The sequence below is a fragment of the Patella vulgata genome, chromosome 6, assembly GCF_932274485.2.
Source record: "Patella vulgata chromosome 6, xgPatVulg1.2, whole genome shotgun sequence".
In the NCBI taxonomy this organism is placed as follows: Eukaryota; Metazoa; Mollusca; class Gastropoda; family Patellidae; genus Patella; species Patella vulgata.
Genome location: NC_065884.2, coordinates 36887324 through 36909807, shown reverse-complemented (window position 1 = coordinate 36909807; position 22484 = coordinate 36887324). Strand labels below are relative to the sequence as shown.

The window sequence follows — 22484 nt, the reverse complement described above, 5'->3', positions numbered from 1 at the left end:
TGCATCATTCATCCTTTGAGAATGTTTTACTTTGGCTGTCCAAACAAACTTTCCATTAAAATAACTCGACTGACAGTCTGCACCCAGCCACTAATGAAATAGTTGTATGACTCCAGGGACTTGTAGGCCTTTAATTCCTGTAATGTATAAGCACTCTGTGTATACACTAAATAATTGACAATGTCTGGATAAGTTATATCAGGCCAGTTATCACACGATGAACTGCTGTCAGGAAATTGCATTTCATAAGGGTCCACACTGCCTATCACTTTAATTTTATCATCATACCGCTCCCATACTGCAGACAAAGTCTCTCTGTATTTCAACTTGGAAGATTCGCCAGATTTTGCCATAATGAATAATCAACTAAAAGCATCTGATAGTGATCAATTGCATTAAATTATCCTTATTATATACCACTAAGCCATTAGTTTCATAAACCCATAGGTCTAATTAAACTTCAATACAATATTGCTAGAACAACAATTTTAATGTTATTTTTTGGGGGGAGGCTTTGTTATCAATGTTGACCGTCACGTAAATCATGAGGTGCTAAAATGTGATTATAAGAAATAAAGAGTAAATTATCACGATGTGTTAAAATACGATTAGGCCTATACAGAAAATGATAAAGAAAGAGAGTGTTGTTCTAACAATATGGTATTTAACGTTAATTATATCTTATTAATATTTACAAATAAAATAAATACCTCAGTTATGTCTTCATTAACGCATTTTTCTCTCGGAACCATATATCTTTATATAAACGTTCAAAATATCGGCAAAATAATACAAGATAGCGTACATAGTTACCGCGAGTTGCCATACAAGATTATGGGTAATTCCTTTCTACGCGGAACCATCTATAGAGGTCATAATTTTTATCCGATTTAAAAAAACGTATTAATATATCACCGTTACACCATAAGGGCGGCTGAGTTCGAATTTCGTGAAAATCGGCCCATTGCTGACAGACAAAATGGCCGCCCTTCGTTCTCAAATAGCGTAAAAATATGATATATATCAAGGTTGTGGATCCTATTGAGGTCACAATTTTTGTCCGATTTTGTTGAAACTTGAAATGTAAGTTTATAACACAAAGATCTCGGTTCCTTTCGATATCAAGGTTGTGGACCCTATAGAGGTCACAATTTTTATTCGATTTTGTTAAAACTTGAAATGTAAGTTTATAACCCAAAGATCTCGGTTCCATTCGATATTCGCGCATATCAGACCGTAACTTCCTGAATTATGGCCCCTGATTGTACGAAAAATCGCGTTTTTAGCTTGTGGACCCTATTGAGGTCATAATTTTTATCCGATTTAAAAAAACGTATTATTATTTCACCGTTACACCCTAAGGAAGGTTGAGTTCGAATTTCGTGAAAATCGGCCCAAAATTGACAGACTAAATGGCCGCTGTTCGTTCTCAAATAGCGTAAAAATATGGTATATCAAGGTTGTGGACCCTATAGAGCTCTCAATTTTTATCCGATTTTGTTGAAACTTGAAATGTAAGTTTATGATGGTTTGTACAAATCGGACCAAAACTGCCGGACAAAATGGCTGCCCCTTGTACGCAAATATTGTAAATATATGGTATATCAAGGTTTTGGACCCTCTAGAGAGAGGACACAATTTTGATTCGATTGTGATGAAACTTGAAATACATGTTTATAACCAAAACATCTTGGTTCCTTTTAATATTCATGCATATTGGATTGTAACTTCCTAAATTATGGCCCTTGATTGTACGAAAAATCACTTCTTTTTTTGAGCTTGTTCACTGTCCATCTCTTGCAAGATGTGGGCGTATCTTGCATGGCAACCGCTTGTTAGCTTGTGGACCCTATAGAGGTCATAATTTTTATCCGATTTAAAAAACCGTATTATCATATCACCGTTACACCCTAAGGGAGGCTGAGTTCGAATTTCGTGAAAATCGGCCCAAAATTAACAGACAAAATGGCAGCCATTTGTTCTCAAATAGCGTAAAAATATGGTATATCAAGGTTGTGGACCCTATAGAGGTCACAATTTTTATCCGATTTTGTTGAAACTTGAAATGTAAGTTTATAACACAAAGATCTCGGTTCCTTTCGATATTTGCGCATATCGAATTATAATTTCCTGAATTATGGCCCTTTATTGTAGGAAAAATCACTTTCTTTTTAGCTTGTTCTCTATCCATCTCTCGAAAATGTGGGCGTATCCTGCTTGGCAGCTGCTGGTTAGCTTCTGGACCCTATAGAGGTCATAATTTTTATCCAATTTAAAAAACCGTATTATTATATCACCGTTAAACCCTATGGACGGCTGAGTTTGAATTTCGTAAAAATCGGCCCAAAAATGACAGACAGAATGGCCGCCGTTTGTTCTCAAATAGCGTAAAAATATGGTATATCAAGGTTGTGGACCCTATAGAGGTCACAATTTTTATCCGATTTTGTTTAAACTTGAAATGTAAGTTTATAACCCAAAGATCTCGGTTCCTTTCGACATTCGCGCATATCGGACTATAACTTCTGAATTATGGCCCTTGATTGTAGGAAAAATCACTTTCTTCTTAGCTTGTTCTCTATCCATCTCTCGAAAATGTGGGCGTATCCTGCCTGGCAGCTGCTGGTTATCTGATTTTGTTGAAATTTGAAATGTAAGTTTATAACCCAAAGATCTCGGTTCCTCCCGATATTCATGCATATCGGACCGTAACTTCATGAATTATGGCCCGTGATTGTACGAAAAATCAGTTTTTTGCTTCTGGACCCTATAGAGGTCATAATTTTTATCCGATTTAAAAAAACGTACTATTTTGTGAAAATCGGCCCAAAATTGACAGACAAAATGGCCGCCCTTCATTCTCAATTAGTGTAAAACATATGGTATATCAAGGTTGTGGACCCTATAGAGGTCATAATTTTTATCCGATTTTGTTGAAACTTGAAATGTAAGTTTATAACCCAAAGATCTCGGTTCTTTTCGATATTCGCGCATATCGGAATGTAACTTCCTGAATTATGGCCCCTGATTGTACGAAAAATCGCGTTTTTAGCTTGTGGACCCTATAGAGGTCATAATTTTTATCAGATTTAAAAAAACGTATTATTATATCACCGTTACACCCAAAGGATGGCTGAATTCGAATTTCGTGAAAATCAGCCCAAAACTGACAGACAAAATGGCCGCCGTTCGTCTTCAAATAGCGTAAAAATATGGTATATCAAGGTTGTGGACCCTATAGAGGTCACAATTTTTATCCGATTTTGTTGAAACTTGAAATGTAAGTTTATAACACAAAGATCTCGGTTCCTTTCGATATTTGCGCATATCGAATTATAATTTCCTGAATTATGGCCCTTGATTGTAGGAAAAATCACTTTGTTTTTAGCTTGTTCTCTATCCATCTCTATCCTGCCTGGCAGCCGCTGGTTATGGGAAACAATCACTGGTTTTATTCTAAAAGCACAACGTTTCGACAAGTATCCTCTTATGGTTATCAAGCACAATGACATTTAGTAAACTTGGGTTTAATATATAAGAGTTCATGATGAAGCTTATTTAGTCATCTGAGGTTAGGCCAGTATTCCCAATTTTATTGTTTATTCATATTTTGTTATGGTTTTCATTTGTTTAACATCATTTATTTCCTGGATTGCTTAATTAGTAAGCATATATTATTCGTGTTTATTTAGACAACGGATTTAGGGCTATGTTGTGGTTGTATTTTTTGGGGAATGGTCTCATCTTGATCACCTCATTAACTGTAATATGGTTTCACCCTTCGGCTCCCTTTGACAGGCATTCATTGTTAGTCAATATTATCCTTTGGTTGGACCATGGGTCTACTATATTGTGTTGTTTTTGCGTAATTAAGCTTTCATATGTATTACATATGAAAGCTTATTGTTTCTGTTAAGATTATTATTATTATTATATTTTTTTTTTTGTGTGTTTTTCCTGCAAATTTTATATCTCAGAATCTAACCATGGGATCTTTCTGAAACTTTGACCTACCCCCCCAAGAATGGGGGGTGGCTTTGGAATAGGTATGTTTTCAAAACGTTTTACACATCCGAAATCACCGAATTTTACGAACGAATGCATTTGACCTACATTGCTGTAACTTTGTGACTTTTAGACCTATTTTACTAAAAGAAAATCTTTGAGTACCTTGAATCATTTACTTCAAATCTGCAATTTCGGATTTTCGAATTTCAAAAATTCGTCGCTGTGATTTCGAACCGGAAGTTAAAATCAACTTGACAACTTCTTTAATAGTTGCACGATTTTCATGAAATTCAGTATGTAAGTAGATCTTACCGATACAACTTGAAAAATGTCATTAGAAATTTTCTGTATTATCTCCCCTTGATGAAATTAAGGATCAAAGTTTAAAAAAAAATCGACGAAATATAGGTCCGATTGCCTTGAAATTGTATTTCTTTACTAGTTACGACACTACTGATTCGTACACAAAAAATGGAGTTTGTAACCCAAACCGGAAGTGCCACCATCTTGAAATGTGAAATATCGCTAAGGCTTTTTTGCTATTTTACTTACAGACAAGGGGATTATATTTTCCAAATCCTTGAAGGAAAGCTCATAAAATGTAGGCAGTAGAATTTTGATTTAGGTCAACTGATGGACGCCATTTTGAATTGAAAATGAAAAATAGTGAAAAATCCACATTAATGGGCTTGAAAACATACACTATTGGTCGTGACTTAGAGAATGTGTCTCCAATTACCGAAATTATTACATTTCAGGATAGCCTGGATCATGGTCGAATGTTTGGTATTTGAATATTTCAAAACTTCGAATTTCTCCTTTGATGTTTTCCGTGCCGACAAGGTTGTTTTCGAGTTTAGCTGGTTTTGATTTCGCGCATGCGCTACACAGGAACCAACGGTACCATGAGTACTAAATTACGGCGAGCAACTTTTCACGTTGGTACCTAGGTACCCTGTAAATTTCAAGGTGATACCTGCATTCGTTCAAGTCGTTTGTTCTTGTCACCTGCCTTTCGTCAATTTACGGCTTCCATGAGGGGAAAAAAGTGGAATTTCGCCATGACACCGGCACCGATTGTCCGAAAACCATGAAATTTGGACACAATACGCCCATTACTACCCCAGACTCTGTGCTTTACCCCCATTTTGATCCCATTAAAAAAAAAAGAGTTTTAGCAAAAAAAAGATTTTCGGAATTGAATATTGGTTTTAACCCTGTCATACCCAGACATGATATACATATTATTATAATCCCTATGAAATATTTTAATTATTCACTGCTATAATATGAATTATCACTTATTTCCCGTTAAATAAATATCGGTCACCGGGTGCAGCTGTACAACTTCAAGGACCCTGGCCTCAAGTGCATGGGACCAACTCTACATTTTCTGAAATGTCAATAAAAGCCCTGGAATGATTTCATTTAAAAAAAATAATCAGAAAGTAAATCTATTTTTATTTATATGCTATTTGTTGCCAGAAAATATATTTTGTTACTAGTCTAATTCAAATTTAAAAATAAACAATATTTTTTCTGAAAATCAATGTCGAAATTTAGTGTATCATATATGATACAATGGGTCTGAGGCATATTTTATTGATATATAGAAATTAATGCAGTGTTCTCATTATGTGTTAAAAGAGTGCCAGAAATGTCTTGAAATTCAGCCATTTGTGTATTTAGTATATCAAGTATATGCGTGTATTACAAAGCTCTGATTTGTGTGATTTGTGTACACCCCGCTCCCCCCCCCCTCCTCCTCGTGTCACTATCATGTACATATCAATTCTGCTGCCAACCCACCCATGCGAACATGACTAAATTATGAAACATTGTCTAGTCGTTTGTATGTTACGACAAAACGAGGCCAGCGTGGCTCATTTGTGCAGAACAGAAGGCCTTGCAAGGATTAGTGTCTAGTCGTCAAAGGTCAAAGTGGTTCCCCGTTGGCAGTGGTGAAGTATGGAAGGCCTAGCAAGGATCTGTGTCTAGTCGTTTCGATGGGACGAAAAACGCCCGTCCCCTCGTCCATGGTACAAGGATTAGTGCCTAGTCGCTTGGATGGTATGCAAAACAGAGGTCCCCGTTCTCTCCCTTTGTCCGTGGTTCTTGACCGAAGGCCCGACACTAACTTTGCGTGCAGTTTTTTGGGTAGGACGAAAAATCAAAATCCTGTGTGCATATTGGCGTGCACGAAAAATAACCCTTTGCATTTGGAATTTTATGCACCCACCCCACCCTCGAACAACGCTTAACATAACATTTTCTTTTCACTACCTTCATTGTAAAATTTGTTTGATTTTAGATTTTTCACAGTGAAAGATTTTGATGAAACTTGACATGCATGTTTATAATCCAAAGATATGGTTCCTTTCGATATTTGCGCATATCGAATCGTAACTTGTGTATATGGAAATACACAAGCTAGCTAGTGTATTACAGGGTGGTGGTGGTGGGGATGAGGTCTTCTATTTGCAATGATTTTTTGACAAAATATATGCTCTAACTCATTACTCAAACTACAGCAAAAAAGTGGGACTGTAAACCCCATTTTATATATTCTTACAATAGCAACGCACTTCCGGATTAACTGAGAAATGGTTCCACTACTGATGTCTTCCGCCTTACTCCTGCCACAGTAGTGGCTTGTCCTACGGAGTTCCTTTCCGCAATTTTTTTTTAGTCAAATGACTACAAAAAGGTTACTGGCCTATGTATAGCTCCCTTAATTTACACATGAACTAACCTAAAACTGCACTGCACATATAATAAACCAATTCCCATTGAAATAAAGGTGAAGCCGTACCGCATAATTATATGATTTGATGAAACCCAACTGCTACCTGAAGTTTCTCGCCTATCGAAGTTATAATATCCGCCGGTGTCATGGCGGCTCGCACATTATAAGAATCATTGCTTTGAAAATGTAGAACGCATTAACACAAAGAAAAACTGATGGGTAACTAGTTTAGTGGTCCAGTCTTCACTATAATTTGTGATAGAATTACTTATTTAAAAAAAACTGAATGATGTAAAAATAAAAATGGTTGGAGTGCCCAAGTTTAGATTTGTCGTTGATTTCATAAAGATGTTAGGATATAGAACGTTGAATACTGTGTGATTCAACATGGCGGCCGAGGGGTTTAATATGATATAAGTACGAAATACATGTACATGTAGTACCAAATGGTATACCGGTATATTTTGCCAGTCTACTCTTCTCCATGTCTGGTGTCCTTGAGCCCATATCAAACGCCGCTGACTGTGATGATCCCTGAGGATAGCTCCAACATAAGGTCGTCGTGCACGGAGTCCTACTTCTCTTAGACGACGTCTTACGGTGTTGGCACTTACTGGTCCCTGTCTTCCGACGACTGCTGCACCTGTTCGAGTTGCTGGGCGGAATCTGTCACGCAGATGAGTGACCCGGATGTAGCGATCTTGAGCCTGGGTTGTAACGCGTTGTGGACCAGGACGTTGACGGTCATGTGTTGATCCAGTAACTCGAACACGTTCCACCAACCTTAAAATAGTGGACTGATGACAATTGAAGTGTCTGGCAATAGCACGTGTAGACATGCCAGCCTGGGACATTCCAATGGCTTCATTCCATTGATTTTCAGTAAGTCTCGGCATCTCTAGCTCGATTCCTTCACATGTCCAACAACAAATTACGACAGATTGACATTTCACAGTTCATGTACTGCACATTAAGTTGAAAACCTGCTTTTAAAGGGCTCACACACAATGCTGCACGTGAATATTGGGTTTTTCACGTGCATCTCGTGCAATTTTTTTTTGTGCACACGGGCTGATATTTTTTGCGTTTGGGAGCATTGTGTGAAACAATAGTTCATAGTATTGCATAATATTATTCATACAAAACCACCTAGTAATAAAATATTTGGGAAAAAAAGTGATGCGTTTTCCATGGTGCTCAGTATATATTAAACACAAGTTTACTAAATGTCATTGTGCTTGATAACGATAAGAGAATACTTGTCGAAACATCGTGCTTTTAGAATAAAACCAGTGATTGTTTCCCATAAAAATTGTGTTCTGTTATTTTCATGAATATCATGTTCATTTATATATAGCTAGGGTCCACATACGCTCAGTGTTAAATACTATCTGCTTCCTTTATTAGAAATATTCTTACTGAAGTTGGACTTTGGCCCAATACCCATAATGACACTTATAAATGTATTACGGATTTAACTAAACTAGATATTTTACATAACCAATATACATTTAACAGGAGTAATGATATTAAAGACAATGTGAAAATAGATGCACTACCGTACATTTATTCTATACCTAAATTCCATAAAAACCCAGTAAAATTCAGATATATAATATCCTCCAGTATCTGCCAAACGAAACCATTAGCTAAGACTATCACCAAAGGGCTAAAATTATGCCAAACCCAACATGCCATTTGGTGCAGAACACTTCGTAGCTATACTGGAATTAATAGTTTTTTTATAATTGATAAAAATTAACCTATAGTAGACACTTTAGAAAAAATCAATAAAAAAATTAATGCAAACACAATAGAAACGTTCGATTTTTCTACTTTGTATACTATGCTTCAACATGCAGATCCTAAAGTAGCTAAGTCTCTAACTCAATATCATCAAAAATCTTCGATTTATTTGTCGCTTTAAATCAACATTGATGTTGTGATCTTACCGGGAAAAGATAACCTTCTGATATCCAATATTTAAGACAAAATAAACATTTTACAATTGGGACACGAATCGTGTACCATAATGCGTTTCAGCGCTATTCGTAATAAGGGGCTCGAAAAAAAAAGGCTAGGCATATTCCACAAGTCATGTCAAACGGTGACACTATATTCTTATCTGGAGAGCATGTCCAATAAATACTATCGGCGTAGATTGGAAAAACCAGACGCTAGAGATTGAAATTCGATTGAGAATACTGGCATATTTCGCCGAACCTAACTGATTAGAAATTACAGTAAAAACAGAAACGATTGAATGTAAATCAATTTATATACATTCATATTACTTTATTGTATGTGTTGCGACCCATCTGTGTCAATTTCTAGGTCCCAAATATTAGCGACTTAGCTCCTTTAAAGATAATTTAGATTGGTTTGTAGATAAAGCCTTTAATGGAGCTTTCGGGAAAGGCAGAAACTTGATAGCCATTTATGCAGAAGATGCTAAATGGATTATAAAATGTCGCAATGCCGACACTGTAGTTTTTGATAAAGAAAAATTTCAAAATATCATACATTTCCTCATTGACAATGCCATATTTGAGGTTGGGGATCAGATAATGCAACAAACCATTGGTTTGGCAATGGGAACTGACCCCGCCCCATTTATGGCAAATGCACATTTATATAAATACGAATTCGACTTTCAAGACCATAAAAGAAAAACAGATTACAAAGTAGCTAAAAGTCTAAACTATACCTTCCGATACATTGATGACATAACACCTATCAATGATAATGGAAATTCCAACAAATATAAAACTGAAATATATCCTCCTGAACTAATATTAAATAAAGAAAATTCCAGTACTATAAATGCATCTGTTCTTGATCTGGACATCAATATAATTAATAATAATTTTAATGTCGGACAAATTAGGTTTTGAAATAGTAGTATACCGGTCAATCTATAGTAACATACCAGATTCCACGCTATATAATGTTTTCTATTCACAGGCATTACGATTTTTGACAATATGTAACAATAAAGAACTATTTTTCTCCTGAATAAAATCTCTTTACTTTAAATGCACTGCCAAAGGCGCTACACAATTAGGCATTTTAAAAGAAATTTCAAAACTTCCATTTCTTCAACATACCAAGTTTGACATTTCTTGTAAGTATATAACAGACTACATACTGGATAATGATCCAATTTAAATTTTATTTTAGATTTTCTGTAGTTACCTAACGTTGTCTGAATTACCTCCCTATATTTTATGCCTTTATAAATACACTTATATAGTACGATTTCTTCAGCATACCGGTTTTGTATTTCTTGTGTGGGGTATTATATTAATATATTATAAATTGTATAATTACATAACTTAATAATTCCGATTAGTCGCTAAAACTTATGGTTTTTTAAGCTTTTAACGTTATTTAATCTGGATTATCGCCCTTATTATTGTGATTTTTTATCACATTCTAAGATATGACGTCATTCCCAAAATGACGTCGCAACTCAGTCAGCAGACGGCTGTCCTTCGAGACAGTCTACATTTCCCATTTGCTTCATTGTATTCAGTTTTGTTTTCGTGACGGATGAAACATGTACCCTATATATATGTATTGAATACTGAAATGTTTCTTGATTGAATTTAGAGTTTAGACTACTTTTTTTATACATTTCACCGATGTGGTTACTTGTATAGTTGAATTTTACTACATATGCTTACTTTGTATTTCGTGTAGCATATAGCAGATCATGACTCATGCTGGCATTGCACAATGGGTTCTTTGGGTTGTATTCCTAATTGTTTTCAAATTTGAGTGAAGTCTGTGTCACTACAGACCCGGTACTGTACAGCGCAGTGGACGCTTACGGCTAGCCCCCGGATCCATTCACTTTTTTTGAATTGTCTGTATGTTTGTGTTTTCCTGAGTATGATGTCCTGTCCGTGTATTTGTTTTTATGTAAATTTTGTGTGGTGCAGTTCCCCTGCACTTACTATTTAAGAATAATTTGCCAAATTAAAGCTAAAATTTGGTTATTTATTTTCCGGTACATGCAGCTATCATAATCCGATTTTGTAATATATTGTTGTTTTGTTCTGTGTATGAAAGTTGTCTTTGCAATTTTTACTATATGGCCTCGTGGAAATGTGGTCGTATTTTGTCGTCGCCGCTGTCTGTACGGCGGTCGGTCCGTCCATCGTCCACAATTTCTTGTGAACACTCTACAGACTACATTTATCATCTGATTGTTTTGAAATTGATATATGTTGTTTATATTAGTGAGATGATGAATCCTATTTAATTCCAATAATTTCCGTTAATTTCTACTTGAGTTATGGCTCTTGTTTCACTTTATTGCACCTTGTGAATGCTCTAACTGCTAAAATTTTCATCCGATCTGTATGAAATTGATGGGCAACCTATAAATTAGTGAAACGAAGAAGCCTATTGAATTTAATCAATTTCCGTTAATTATGTCTAGAGTTATGGCCCTTGTTTCACTTTGTTGAACCGCATGAACGCTGTAACAACAAAAGTTATCATTCAATCTGTATGATATTTATATGCATTATTTAAATGAGTAAAACGAAGAATCCTATTGAATTTAAGCAATTTTTGTTAATTAGGTCTAGCGTATTGGCCCTTGTTTCACTTTGTTGAATAAAAGTTATCATCCAATCTTTATGAAATTTGTATGCATTATTAAAATTAGTGAAACGAAGAATCCTATTGAATTTCAGCAATTTCTGTTAATTATGTCTAAGAGTTGTGACCCTTTCACTTTGTAGAACCCTGTGAAACCTCTAATGACAAAACTTATCATCCAATCTGTATAAAATTTATATGCATTATTTAAATTTTTTAAATGAAGAATCCTATTGAATTTCAGCAATTTTTGTTAATTTTGTCTAAGAGTTATGGCCCTTGATCAAGTCAAAAAATCTTGTGGACGCTCTAGAGGTCAAAGTTAATATCCGATTGACTTTAAATTTATACACAGTGTTTAAAACCATGAGACGAAGAAGCCTATTGATTTTCAACGATTTCTGATAATTACTGCCAGAGTTATGGCCCTTGATCACTTTGAAAAATCTTGTGGATGATTAAGAGACCATGGTTATCATAAGATATATATCGTCGCTGGGCTTTCAAAACGTCATAACTCGGTTTTTTGACAAAATCACTTTTGTGCTATTTTTAGATCTACAAACCCCAATGCACATGTTCACGAAAGGCGGTAAATCTAGTCCAATTAGAAATAGGGATTTACTGCCTGTGACTAATCCTCGTATTTCAATTGGTTCCGAAAAGGGTCCTTCAAAACATTGTATCTCGGGATCAAGGTCATAAGATCAAGGTCATAAGCAGACGATGGACATCTTAGACTTGTTTATTATGTAACTTAATGTAAGTATTTCTTATTATTAGATTAGTTTGATGAATGAAGATAGTGTTTATTTGTATTATTGTATGATATGTACAGCAAATGACGTCATTTGACCGCATGGAAATTAATATACATAAGTTATTGAGTTCATAGAAGCCAAATAGTTGTACAAATTCGTCCCTTAGTGGATCGTAGCCACGTTACTTCGATTTATCTGATCAAATAAGATGTCCCGCATGATAAGTATGCATTTTGATTTAATTTATAGCATTAATAGTTTAAAACATGCCCCTTGTTGAAAAATTTTATGAGATACGATATTTTGGAATTTGAAGACGTTTGCCTAATCGGTGCAATTTTTCGACTTACGACATTTTGAGACGAACATATTTTACTTTCATATTTTGACTTCAATTATCTTTATTAATCGTAACGTCATTTTCTTTTCAGATAATTTAAATTTTATGGTAGAATCATCAAAAGGTTTCTATAAAATGTGTGAAAGGCCAAAAATTATACCATTTTCCCGAGGGAGAATGTTACTACACATGTCTATTCAATCTAAATCCGGTCAAAGTGGAGAAAAGAGTAATTAAAAACCTACTACTAAAATACTGTCATCCACATTAAACGAGGTACCAGACGTGTATTTTGACAACAATAAACCATCAAAACCAACTGATATTAACAACCCTACATCAACCAATACAGCCAACTATAAACAGACAAAAGATACTGAAATATTTAAATCAAGTAATACTGACAAATATAAACAGACAAAAGCAACTAATACTGAAATATGTAAACCAATTGATACTGACAAATATAAACAGACAAAAGCTACTAATATTGAAATATTTAAACAAACTAATACTGACAAATCTAATCCAGGTGTATACCACAAAATACTGACAACTATAATCCAACTTTACCACAAGATACTGATATCACTAAACCAAATTCGATACAGCGTGTCATCGCTGAGAACTCCAAAGAACCTGAAGACAGCCATACAAATTATGAATTATCGCACACATCTTGATAGCAACGTAAGTGGATTAGTGGATAAAGGCGAAATAAATGATCTAGGTGAAATAAGTATGTCGGAAATTCAAGAAATTGAGATAGACTCCATATTTTCTAATTTAGTATCAGATAAAACGATAGAGGAAGATCAACCTAATGTAGAGATTTTAAACGATGAGTTTTTTCAGAATATTATCGTAGATAATTATGTAAAATCAGATATGGATATCAGCAAATGTACAGAAACCGAAATGGATGAATTAGATGTGGATGACTCAGTTCGAGATCCTGATTGGGTACAATATTCAAGTACAGACGATGATAATGATGACAGTGATACTTTGCTAGATAGACCCCCTGTAATAAACTTGCAAGTTCCTGGGGGAAAACGACCAAAACAGAAAGGCATCGAATGGGAAAGTACTAAAAATAAACGCTTGCGGATGGAAGGAAAGAAATACAAAGGTTTTAAAAAAGTTGATGGTCACTACAAATTCTGTAATGAGAGGAAGGATAGAATTCTAAAACCGAATCAGTGTACAGATACGTGCAGGAAGGGACAGAGGGAATGTCACACCTTAACTGAAGAAGTGAGAGAAAATATATTTAAAGGATTCTGGGAGCACATGGCCTGGAAAGAAAAAAAGCTGTATGTATCTGGACTCGTTGACAGTGCTGGCGTTAAAGAGAGAACAACAAACGGCGACAGTAGAAGAAAAAATACATATAAATATTATTTAAAGGTAAATGACCAGCGCCTACTTGTATGTAAATCGACATTTTTATCCACTCTTTGCATTGGGGAAAAAATGGTTTATGAATGGTTGGATGATGTAAACAACAACGGCATACCTGTTCAATCTCCAGAACAGAAACCACCAACTCACGGAAAAGACAAAGGCGACAGCGCCAGGGCGTTTCTTAACTGCATTCCAAAATTACCATCGCATTATTGTCGGTCATCCAGCACTAAACTGTACTTAGAACCTATCTTTTCAACCAGAGCTGATTTGTATAAAGTTTACAAAGAATACTGTGAGACTAACAACAAAGCTGCTTGCGGTCGAAAATTATTCTTTAGGATTTTTGATCAGCTAAATTTATCTTTGTTTTCACCAAAAAAAGATCAATGTGATATCTGTACGGCTTATGAAGTTAAAAATGTTTCTGAAGAGGTTTATACAAAACATATCCAGAAAAAACAATCTGCTAGAGAGGAGAAATAACGTGATAAAGAGAGGGCATTGCAAGATAAATCGCTTATTGTTCTTACATTAGATTTGCAATCTTTGCTGATGTGTCCAAAACTGGAGGCTAGTGCGCTTTATTACAAAACCGAATTAGGATGCCACAATTATACCATTTTTAATGTCGCCAGTAAAGATGTCAAGTGCTACTTCTGGTATGAGAGTGAGGGTGATCTCAGTGCCAATTCCTTCGCATCATGTCTATCAGATTATCTTGAAAGCGTTATCGACGAGCGTATTAAAGAAGTCATAATTTACAGCGACGGCTGTTCATACCAAAATCGAAATGTTATAATAGCCCAAGCTCTGTTACGCCTAGCAACTAAAAAAAATGTAACAATAGTTCAAAAAGTTCTGGAGCGCGGTCATACACAGATGGAGTGTGACTCGATTCATAGCGTTATAGAAAGAAAAATCAAGAATAAACCAATTTATTCACCCCAGAATTATGTTGATAAAATAAGAGAAGCTAGAGTTTAATGCCATACCGGGTAGACTTTGTGTCTCATGATTTTTTAAAAGATTTTTCAAAGCTACAGTATTACAGCTCCATTAGACCAGGAACTAAAGTTGGTGATCCCGTTGTCACAGACCTACGCGTTATTAAATATCGCCAAGATGGATTAATCGAATATAAGTTAAATTACGGTGATGATTTTTCTGGTATGCCTAGACGGGCTAAGATTGGTGAACCAACTCCTCAGGATCAGGTACCTAATCTACACTCAGATTCACTACCTATCAAGAAGAAGAAGTTTGAACATTTACAACAGCTGAAATTTGTTATACCAAAGGATTATCATTCCTTTTATGATAACTTACCGCATGAAAATTAAGTTATTTCCTGTAGTGATCTAAAGTAGACCAGTAACCAGTTTGTTCAGGATTTTAAAACCCGTTTACCAGTTATGAGTTAAAGTAATTTGATGATAAGAGTTTTTTTAAAAAAAAAAAAACTGTTCTATTTAAAAATGTATATGTTTTATATTGCAGAATGTAGTATTATTAAGTATTAATGTGTTATATTTGGTAAAAATTATGCGTTCAATTAAACCCTCAGTGACTGTTATATTGGAGGGTCTCAAAAACTCCCCTTTGTTTCTGTTTTATGATAAAATGAATAAAATTGTTAGGCTACGGTCTACTTTTAATTCGAAATTTGTCAAGGGTTCTTTTACGTGCACGCCAGTGTGTATATGGACCTTGGTTTACGTCCCATCCGAATGACTAGCCATCATTTCTTGCCAGGCCGTCAGACTTGCTCCTCTGACGAGGGGGGGGGGGGCAATCTGTTTCACAGAGAATTACGAAATTCTTCTAATATCTCTGTAAAAGGTGACTGTCTTCAACATGTGCAATCACATCACACGGCGTCAATCATTGGCTCAATAGCGCGTGCATTGTTTACATACGACGTGACTGGTTCGGGCAGAATGGTGCATTTTACTCATTTTAATACCCATTTACGCTAAATAGGAAAAAAAAATTACCTACAAGTACTTCAAACGTCTTTATTTACTTTTCTAATACATAAAAAAATGTTTTAGAATTTAATTTGTCGGATGAAAAAAGTTAATATTGGGGACTCATTAAGTCGCATAGATGTCATCCTTATCAGTGACGGTAGGGGCCTAGCGAATATTCACTGCTGATCAGTGTGTGTGTGTGTGGGGGGGCTACGCTGGACAAAAATGAAATGCAATGGGCTAATAAAGACGGGCATACGCCATACAGTGTGCTATGAGGGAAATTTTACCCGGGCAGCGGCACTACGACCTACTCTTATATTCCAACTGCCACGGATCTTTTACGTGCACGACCTCCTGGCTAGCGAGCCAGCGTCTTACCCACTTAGCCATCGTGCCCCCCCCCCGGCCTACGCTGGACAATACTGACACGACCATCCATTCCTTTATACTGCAAACACATGATCATCTTTTAACATGAACTTTGCTGGTGTCTCGCGAGGAAAGGTGTCGTCTCTGTATATTAAAGAGTTGTGGAGCCCCAACAAAATGTGTTTTACAAAACATCGTATATCCAGCTTTTCAGCAGAAAAATAGATACGATCCATCGTATCTTGAGGAACTTTGTTAGACATTGTCATCAAAATATCGTAAGTCGTATTACAACGTTATGGGAATAAACCCATATTTTTAAAATACACAGATATCAGCAATAACCCATGTAATATAACATATCAAAACAACAACTCGATTCATCCATTCAGTACAATTTTATTTAGTTTTTTGTACCTTCTGAAAAATTAATAAAATCGAGATACGGCATTTTGGAAGCGCAGCGACGATATATACATCTAATTATTTCGATTGATACACAGAGTTTAAGAGCCATTCCACGAGAAAACCATGCAGAAGGTTCGAAGGCGGGGGTCGGTCGATTGAGTTCATATTTACAGGGTTTGGTCGACGCATCGAGCCTACTCCCCAGCCGAAATCTTCGATTTTAGAAATCAACCGTTTCTGAGATACAGCCCGATTACGTTTTTCGGCTTATTTTCGTCATTTTCAGGTCAAATTTCGACCATTTTTGTAGCATTACTATAGCCGTTAATCGACCAATAGCGAACTAAGTTTTGGTTGGTGATTATAGTCCAGGTCTCACCCTACCATATTATAATGGTCACCCAATGCAACCTCTCTTTCCGTAGGTGTCATGCGATAACTCCACTGGAGCAGGGTTTGCGATAAAAATGAAAATCGTTTTATTTGCAGCTTGACCTGTTCTAACAACATAAAAAATAAAATCGTTGTCAACTAAACCTCAACAGCATGAAAGTTTGTGTCGAAAGTTACGAAATTCGTCACTTTTCGAGTCGAATTTCATTTTCTTAAGTATTGGAATTTCGCCCGTATATTCCGGACATGTCCTATGCTATTTTCCAAATGGACATCAAAGTATGATGAATAATATTCAGAATTTCAAAAATAATATAGTAAACTGAATGCATAACTACCACTCATCCCGAGAATTGTTGATAATAGGCTGGATTGATTAGGTAATTACGTGATCAGTGTATTTATCGTATTATACCGTCTATACACCTACGTTGTTTACCTGCTTAGTCTGCCTTTGTCGGGAAATTCACCAATCTAATCTTGAACAGAAGTCATTGCTTCTCTTTTGTCGGACTTTTCATCAATCCAATAATGAGTATCAACCTTATCTACGTGATTACCTCGGTGGTTTCTCCATTGACGGAAAGTTTAATCCATTGATATCAACCGACAGCATGTAGAAACTAGTACTTGATGTCACATATTATCCTAATAGTATATAACACCCCAAATCAATGGACAGTCATCATAAATTTCAAAACCTCTGTCTATTGTTAAACCTTTAACTTATTTTCCGTAATGAAACTACTTCTTTTAAGACACCACATATAAATTCCCGCGATCTCGATTATCGCACGAAAATTGCTTATTATGTAAGGCAGTGCTTACTACGAAACAAACTGTATGTGTTATATGTTAACGGTACAACCAGGGGCTATCATCATGTATGTTACAGTCCGACATGCGACAATATCAAAAGGAACCAAGGTCTTTGGGATATAAAAGTATATAATATAAAAGTTTCATCAAGTCGAATAAAAATTGTGACATTAAGAGGGACTACAAGAAGAAAATGTGTTTTTTGTATATTCAGTGATCATAATTCAGGAAGCTATGATGTGATATGCGCGAATATCGAAAGGAACCGAGATCTTTGGGATATAAACATACATTTTAAGTTTCATCACAATCGGATAAAAATTGTGTTTCTAGAGTGTCCACAATCTTGGAATTACATACTTTTACACTATTTGCTTATGAGGAGCGGCCATTTTGTCCGACGGTTTCGCTCCGATTTTCATGAAATTTGAACTTAGTTGTCATTAGGGCGTAACAGTGATATATTGAAACGGTTTTTAAAATCGGATAAAAATTGTGACCTCAAGAGGAACTTCAAGCTAAAAACGCGATTTTTCTTAAAATCGGAGTTCATATTCCACGAAGTTACTGTCCGATATGCGCGAATATCGACAATGACCGAGATCTTTGGGATCTGAATATAATTGTTTTAAGTCTCATGAAAATCAGATATAAATTGTGACCTCGAGGGTGTCCACAAACTTGGAATTACATACTTTTACACTATTTGCGTACAAGGAGCGGCCATTTTGTCCGGCAGTTTCGATCCGATTTCCACGAAATTCGAACTCCGCCATCATTAGCGTTTTTAAAAATAGAAAAAAAAAATTGTGACCTCTTAGAGGGGCTACAAGCTAAAAACGCGACTTTTTGTACAATCATGGGCCACAATCCAGGAAGTTAAGATCCGATATGCGAGAATATCGAAAGGAACCGAGTTCATTGGGTTATAAACGTACCTTTACGAGGACATGACGACGGACTACACCCAAAACAGCCAAGCTCCTTTCGGTAACAAATGTATAATCCTGTTTGAGATTGAAATGGCCATTTATTACAAATAAATGACAAAAGGAGTATTACATATATAATAATAATAATCTAACAACAACATATTATGGTACAAACTTAAAACACTAATATGTAATGAGGTATATTGACATTGCTTAATTACATAAATATTAGGCTTCCCAAAGATGGGGTACAGTATATCCCGCGGGTGGGAGGGTGGGTGAATAATTAGAAATTTAAACCTTACAAATGTCACCAGACAAACCATGCTCTTTTAGGCAGTGTAGGAGCGCCCTCTGTTTAACCTAAACAGAGTTATCTCCCCCGCATCATTCCCCGCAAAGCCCATTTAACGCTGTTGCATAAATGTCACTTTTACGAGGACATGACGACAGACTACACCCCAAAACAGCCAAGCTCCCTTTTATCAAAATCGGATAAAAATTGTAACCTGAAAGTTCAGTGTCCACAAGCTAAAGGCGTGATTTTTCGTAAGTTCAGAGGCCATAGTCCATGAAGTTACGGTCCGATACATACCAATATCGACAGGAGCCGAATTCTTAGGGACATAAACCTATATTTCAAGTTTTGTTAAAAATGGATAAAAATTGTGACCTGTAGAGTGCCCATAAACAAATTGTTGACGGACGGGCGACCAATATACATCCACACGAGAATGTGGCCGTGCAAAAATAGCGAGGTGTTCCAATTTTTATTACGTGCGGATTTGAATATTTTGTTGACACGTGATTTTTATACGCCCACATTGAAATGTGGTCGTATATTGTCGTGGCCCCCGTCCGTCCGGCGTCCACAATTGCTTGTGGACGCTCTAGAGGCTAAAGTTAATATCCGATTGACTTTAAATTTATACACAGTGTTTAAGGTCATGAGACGAAGAAGCCTATTGATTTTCAGCAATTTCCGATAATTACTGCCAGAGTTATGGCCCTTGATCACTTCAAAAAATCTTGTGGACGCTCTAGAGGCCAAAGTTAATATCCGATTGACTTTAAATTTATAGACACTGTTTAAGGTCATGAGACAAAGAAGCCTATTGATTTTCAGCGATTTCCGATAATTACTGCCAGAGTTATGGCCCTTGATCACTTCAAAAAATCTTGTGGATGCTCTAGAGGCCAAAGTTAATATCCGATTGACTTTAAATTTATACACAGTGTTTAAGGTCATGAGACGAAGAAGCCTATTGATTTTCAGCAATTTACAATAATTACTGCCAGAGTTATGGCCCTTGATCACTTTGAAAAATCTTGTGGACGCTCTAGAGTTTTAAAGTTAATATCCGATCGACTTTAAATTTATACACAGTGTTTAAGGTCATGAGACGAAGAAGTCTATTCATTTTCAGTGATTTTCGATAATTACTGCCAGAGTTGTGGCCCTTGATCACTTCAAAAAACCTTGTGGATGCTCTAAAGGCTAAAGTTAATATCTCATTGACTTTAAATTTATACACAGTGTTTGAGGTCCTGAGGCGAAGAATCCTATTGATTTTCAAAGAATTCTGATAATTACTGCCAAAGTTATGGCCCTTGATCACTTTGAAAAATCTTGTGGACGCTCTAGAGGCCAAAGTTAATATCCGATTGACTTCAGATTGATACACAGAGTTTAAGATCTTGAGGCGAACAAGTATATTGATTTTCAATGAATTTTTATGACTTGGAACAGCTAAATCCATGATACAGTATTAAAAGTTTTGTATACAAAACGTTAGCATAGGGCAGAACTTTATAAAAACCAAACAAATTTAATGGTTTTCTGAGTTGTTGCTCTTAATCAGATTTTAGTGTATTATAAATGTTTCATTACCAGAAAAAGTAAAAATATGCGACAACTCTTGTTGACTGCCCGGACGATTTAGCTGCTGTGGGCGTATGTTTCGTTGCCTGACAACCTATCTTTAATTGTGGTATGAATCCGTCTGCTTAAATAACGATAAGAGTTATACCCCTTTATTTTCGGTAAAATGTCGGACAAGAAAATTTTTGAAATCCCAACTCTAACTCATTTGTTTTTCAATATTTTCGATTGAGATATGGTTTGTCGATAGAGCAACGTGTTAACTTCAAATTGTATCCCTGATGACCTCGCGATTGAAGGTCACGGTGAAGACTAAATAGGCGATTTTCATGGAAATTGGGTCTGTTTTGCATAATTGTCGACTTTCATCTGCTCTAACTCGACTGTTTTTCAAAATTTTGAATTGAAATTTTTCATTTTTCATAGAAAAAAAAATGTTTAAATAATCAGGATCGACATTCTAGATCGAGAATTTGCGAAAATCCATATTCACTGGGAGACGCCATCTTGGATTTGTAGACTGGATACCAAACCACACTGAGACTGAATATTTAGGCAAAGCGGGTTGTAGGGAAGCCGGAGTTGATATACTTACCCTTTGAATAACAATATTATTGGGTACAATATATTGGCCATTGGGTACCTCAATAATCCGCCGATGTATCCCAATCAAAACTAAAGTTTTTGGTAACTTTCGACACAAATTTTCATACTTATGCAATTTAGTTGACAAAGATTTTGTTTCTTATGTTGTTAGAACTGGTGAAGCTGCAAATAAATTGATTTTAATTTTTATCGCAAACCCTGCTCCAGTGGAGTTATCGCGATCTGAAGATAGGGCACATTTCAGGTATCTCAAGACAAGTATCTTGTGTAGTCTCCTGACACCTATGGAAAATGAACTTGAACCGGGTGGCCATGATAATGTGATAGGGTATTACCCCGACTATCACGAACACCCAAAACCTAGTTCGCCAGGGTCATGCAACAGCGGTAGTAGTGCGACAAAAATAGCTAAAATTTGGCCTAAAAATGACAAAAATCAGCCGAAAAACGTAATCAGCATGTATCTCGGAAACGGTTGATTTTTGAAATCGGCGATTTTGGCTTGGGAGTAGGCTTGATGGGTCGACCAAACCCTGTGAGTATGAACTTAATCGGCCGACCCCCACCTTCGAACATCTGCCTGATATTGCATGGTTTCTCGTGGAATGGCTCTTAAGGTCTTGAGATGAACAAGTATATTGATTTTCATTACCAACAAAAGTAAAAATGTGCAACAATTCATGTTGACTGCTTGGACGATTTAGCTACTGTGGGCATATGTTTCGTTGCCTGGCAACCTATCTTATGAATCTGATGTTGGTTAATCAGAAACACTGATTGTATTTATTTCAGGGTGGTGGATTATGATAGATATATGAAAGATTTATTCCGTCATCATCATGATGCAGGACATATTAAAACAAACCCACTGGTTGATAAAACCTATTTTGAACTGTCATTACATGACAAAGTGGAAGTTTTACACAATCTGTGTGATTTCCGGCTTGATGCTGAAGATGTTATGGAGGTACTTAAGGTGAGGGAATTTAAGTATTTTTAAATTAACCTAAGTATTTTTATTAGGATTATAATTGGTAAAATTCTTTTTATACGCCCACATTGAAATGTGGTCGTATATTATTGTCGCCCCCGTCCGTCCGACGGTCCAGCGTCCACAATTGCTTGTGGACGCTCTATAGGCTAAAGTTAATATCCGATTGACTTTAAATTTATAAACAGTGTTTAAGGTCGTGAGATGAAGAAGCCTATTGATTTTCAGCGATTTT

At 36.0% G+C, this 22484-nt stretch overlaps 1 protein-coding gene across 2 annotated transcripts in view; it reads left to right on the top strand.

Moving 5' to 3' along the window:
• Positions 1 to 22484, top strand: part of LOC130013154 (bromodomain-containing protein DDB_G0280777-like) — a 229994-nt gene that overhangs the window by 21728 nt on the left and 185782 nt on the right. For both annotated transcript variants that reach the window (XM_056101790.1, XM_056101791.1), the window contains exon 4: positions 22051 to 22234. In XM_056101790.1, coding sequence (XP_055957765.1) covers positions 22051 to 22234 — 184 coding nt within the window. The remainder of the gene's footprint in view (positions 1 to 22050; positions 22235 to 22484) is intronic.